Source organism: Pteropus vampyrus, unplaced genomic scaffold (genome assembly GCF_000151845.1).
Source record: "Pteropus vampyrus isolate Shadow unplaced genomic scaffold, Pvam_2.0 Scaffold124, whole genome shotgun sequence".
Classification (NCBI taxonomy): Eukaryota; Metazoa; Chordata; class Mammalia; order Chiroptera; family Pteropodidae; genus Pteropus; species Pteropus vampyrus.
In genome coordinates, this window is record NW_011888905.1 from 893,002 (window position 1) to 896,450 (window position 3,449).

The following is a 3,449-nucleotide window of genomic DNA, read 5'->3' on the forward strand; positions in this document are numbered from 1 at the left end:
GGCTCAGCAGCCACGTGCTCACGTTCACTGAACGCCTGTGTGTGGGATCCCCGTGCCCGTGCCTGGGCCGCATTCCCGAATGGAGACAGGACACTGGCGACGGGGAGTAAAAGCGTGACCCCAGAGTGCCGTCCGTGCCCAAGTACAGGACACGACGCGCCGAGCGTGGCCAGGCCCCAGAGCTGGGGCGTGCTGCCCGCGAGGGTCCACGCGCCCGCACGGGCACAGGCGGGCTCCTCCCTCCACCAGCGCCCAGCCTGGGCGCCACCCCAGCTGTGGGACTTCCTGTGCAACACAGGAAGTTTAGCCGTGTCCTGGGGCTCCACCCACAGGTAGCCGGGACACCTCTCCAGGTGTCTCCAGACGTTGCTGATTGTCCCCTGGTTGAGGACCAGAGCTCTAACTCGCTCTCTCTCTCTCCCCAGCTTTTTTACTTGTGTGTAGAAGTTTATCAGCAGACAAACCCGAAGGATTCCCGAAGCCTGGGGAAGGACATCTGGACCATTTTCCTGGAGAAAAATGCGGTGAGGCAGGCACGGGTTGGGTTACAATTGTATCATCCTCTTTGGGCCACTTGGAGGCAGAGGGAAAACTGAGATATTCAGGCCGAAGGCAGACAGGTTCTCAGAGAGCTGCAGGCTGAGAGGCTGGGACCCCGGGTTCTGGTCTAGCAATGATCCCCCCCGAACCCACTTTCGTGCCAAGTGCTGAGGCGGGATGCACACTGCCTCTCTGAGATGCTCCCGAGGGATGGCGCCAAATCCCGGCGACCCTCCCCCCACCCCACCAGAGACCTGGTGGCCTGGACCAGGGAGCCAGTCGGGCTCTGACGGCCCACAGGCACGGTCCCCAGAGAGGGGGCAGATGAGCCACATCTGGACGTTGTTCCAGGCATGTGGCAGGGACTTCTGCCCACAAAGGCCAGTCCCTGCCAGGGACTTTCTAACCTCATCCACTAAACTGACCCCAGGACGGCCTGACTGCCACTGAAAGCGCCGGAGCCGAGGAGGTTGGGAAACGAACTGTTTTCCTTCGAGATGTTCACCTTTGCTCTTAAATGGGTCTTGGGTAAGGGAGGTTGGAGCTCCAGTTGTTCCCTGTCAGCTGTTAGGGGGCCGTCCCCACATCCAGCTGCTGGTGCTTGGAGCGAAAGCCAGAGCGTCGTGCTCACTGAAGTGCAGTTACCGGCCGCTTTCCGCCGGGAGTCATCCAGGCAGCCCAGCCAGGTGGCTCCCTACGGCCGAGGGAGCCCGTTCGGTGTTTGGAGCCCCTGCCGGGCCTGCAGCCCGCGGGCCTGGGGGTAACGGGACGTGGCGCCCGCCGCCTCCAAGCCCACTTCTCATCCCGGCCTCGGCTCTGCGGGTACAAGGTGGTGGGGAGCTAGGGCGAAGGAGAGAAGGCAGTGCGTGTGCCACACCCCGGGGTGCGACCTCGCTGCCTCTGCCCCCACTCTGCTTTCCAGCCGCTGAGAGTGAGGGTCCCACCGTCGGTACAGGCTGAGATCGGTAAGTTGGTTCGCGAGTCAGCCCATCTCGTCCTGGGTGCCCAGGAGGCAGCCGAGCCCAGCGGGTCGCTGCCTCCAGAGCTGACACCGTGGGCACGGGCCCCTCACTGCCGGGTGGAGCTTGTCACGGGGGGACACAGCGTGCTTAGGAGGCCTGGGCTCGCTTCTGCCGACCTTCCGCATGGCCTCTCTGGGCCTCGGTTGGGTCTTGTGTCCCGAGAGGAAACAGGGTGATGGGGGATTCCTCAGCCTGGCCGGTCACCAGGGCTGCTTGGGGTAAAAATACAGAAGCCAGGGCCTTGCTGCATCCCACCTGCGGGGCCAGGGTCCCTGGTGTTTTTGTAAGTTCCTTGGTTAACGCTGACAGCCATCAGCCCCTGGAGGGAGGGTGACAGGGAAGGGAGCTCATGGGCACAGGCGAGAGGCAACCTGCCAGGAGCGTGGCCTCGGCTGTGTGCAGCCCTGGCCCCTGCACTGGTGGGGACCGGGTTCCATGTGAGGGTCCGGGGATGGGCCCTGGGACGCAGGCCTCTCGGAGGCAGCCCTCTGCTGTCTCGGCAGCATCTGCACCCAGCCCCCAACGGGCGCCTATGCTCCCCACTTTATGGGTGTGGACACTCAGATGCTTCCATTCTTGCCTGGGGCCTTGAACGTCAGGATCCCAGTCGTGAATTCGCAAGTGACCTGCTAGATGCAGGCCTCCGCTTCTTTTGGCTAATGGGCCGAGAGCTAGCGTCCCCTCCCATGGGGCTGGGACGGCTCAGCCAGCATGGCTTCTGTCCCTGTCCTCGCTCCCGACAGAGTCGCGCCTGCGGAGTGGCGAGGACGTCCGGGCCGCCCTCTCCGAGGCCCAGGAGGCGGCCATGCCTGAGATCCAGGAGCAGATGCAGGACTACAGGTGGCCTACCCCGGCCCTCGCCCTCCCCCTCCCCTGCGACGTGCAGGGGGAGCCCCCTTCCCCTGCGACGTGTGGGCGCGTGCCTGCCACGCGCTCGTGCACACTCGTCTGCGTCTCTGGCTCAGGACACGGCGCACTCTGGGCCTGGGCAGCCTGTACGGGGAGAACGACCTGCTGGAGCTGGACGGGGACCCGGGCCGAGAGCGCCATGTCGCCGAGAGGCAGCTGGATGCCCTGGGAGACATTCTGTGAGTCTGGGCCCCTTACAGCCGGACACACTGCCAGGCCAACACCTCCCCCCTGCACCTCCCGCCCGGGCCTCCTTCCCCCACTGCACTGCGGCTGTTTCGGGGGGCGTTCAGAGCTCGGGGCTCCTGGCAGTCACAGGAGGCTCTGACTGCCATGCGGAGGCGCTCTGCTCAGCCCGCCTCCCAGTCCCCCGTGTCTGACAAGCTGAGAGCCGGGCTGGAGCCCCAGAGGGTGCAGCCCCTCCCGAGGGGCACAGGGCTGGCCGGCTGCGGGAGGGGCCTCCGGCACAGCTGCCGGGTCACTCCTTCCCAGTCTTCTGGCGTCGCGGCCCCAGGGGTGGCTGTGGGGACACATCGGGCTTAGAAGCAGGTTCCACCCCCAGCACCGCGGCTCTACGGCAGCCGTGGGGCCTCGGGCGAGCCTTCTCATCTGTAAAACAGCAAGAGTTGAACTAGGCCCCACCGATGCTGCTTTGCCAGCGCAGCGGGCCTTTCCAGAGGCCCTACTGCGCGCCCGGCCCCGCTCCTCGTGGAGCTCGTGCTGTGGTGGGAAGAGGAAGCAGCGTCTGACGGAGAAGGAAGTTCTAGAGAATGCGGGGGCACGGGGGACACATGCAGGGGTGGAGCAGCCTGGGGGGCACGTGCTGCAGAGCGGGATGCAGTGCTCATAAAGAGGGGGGTATCCTTGAGGACACTGGGGAAGGGCGTCCCAGGCAGAGGGAACAGCCAGGGGGAATGGGACCCTCCTCGGCGTGTGTGCCCACACATTGTGAGGAAGTGTCGGAGTCTGAGGGGTGGC

At 65.3% G+C, this 3,449-nt stretch overlaps 1 protein-coding gene across 1 annotated transcript in view; it reads left to right on the top strand.

Annotated features, from left to right (window-relative positions):
- Positions 1-3,449, top strand: part of ARHGEF11 (Rho guanine nucleotide exchange factor 11) — a 42,529-nt gene that overhangs the window by 19,199 nt on the left and 19,881 nt on the right. The window contains exons 10-13 of the mRNA XM_023534286.1: positions 426-524; positions 1,463-1,505; positions 2,306-2,402; positions 2,528-2,650. Coding sequence (XP_023390054.1) covers positions 426-524; positions 1,463-1,505; positions 2,306-2,402; positions 2,528-2,650 — 362 coding nt within the window. The remainder of the gene's footprint in view (positions 1-425; positions 525-1,462; positions 1,506-2,305; positions 2,403-2,527; positions 2,651-3,449) is intronic.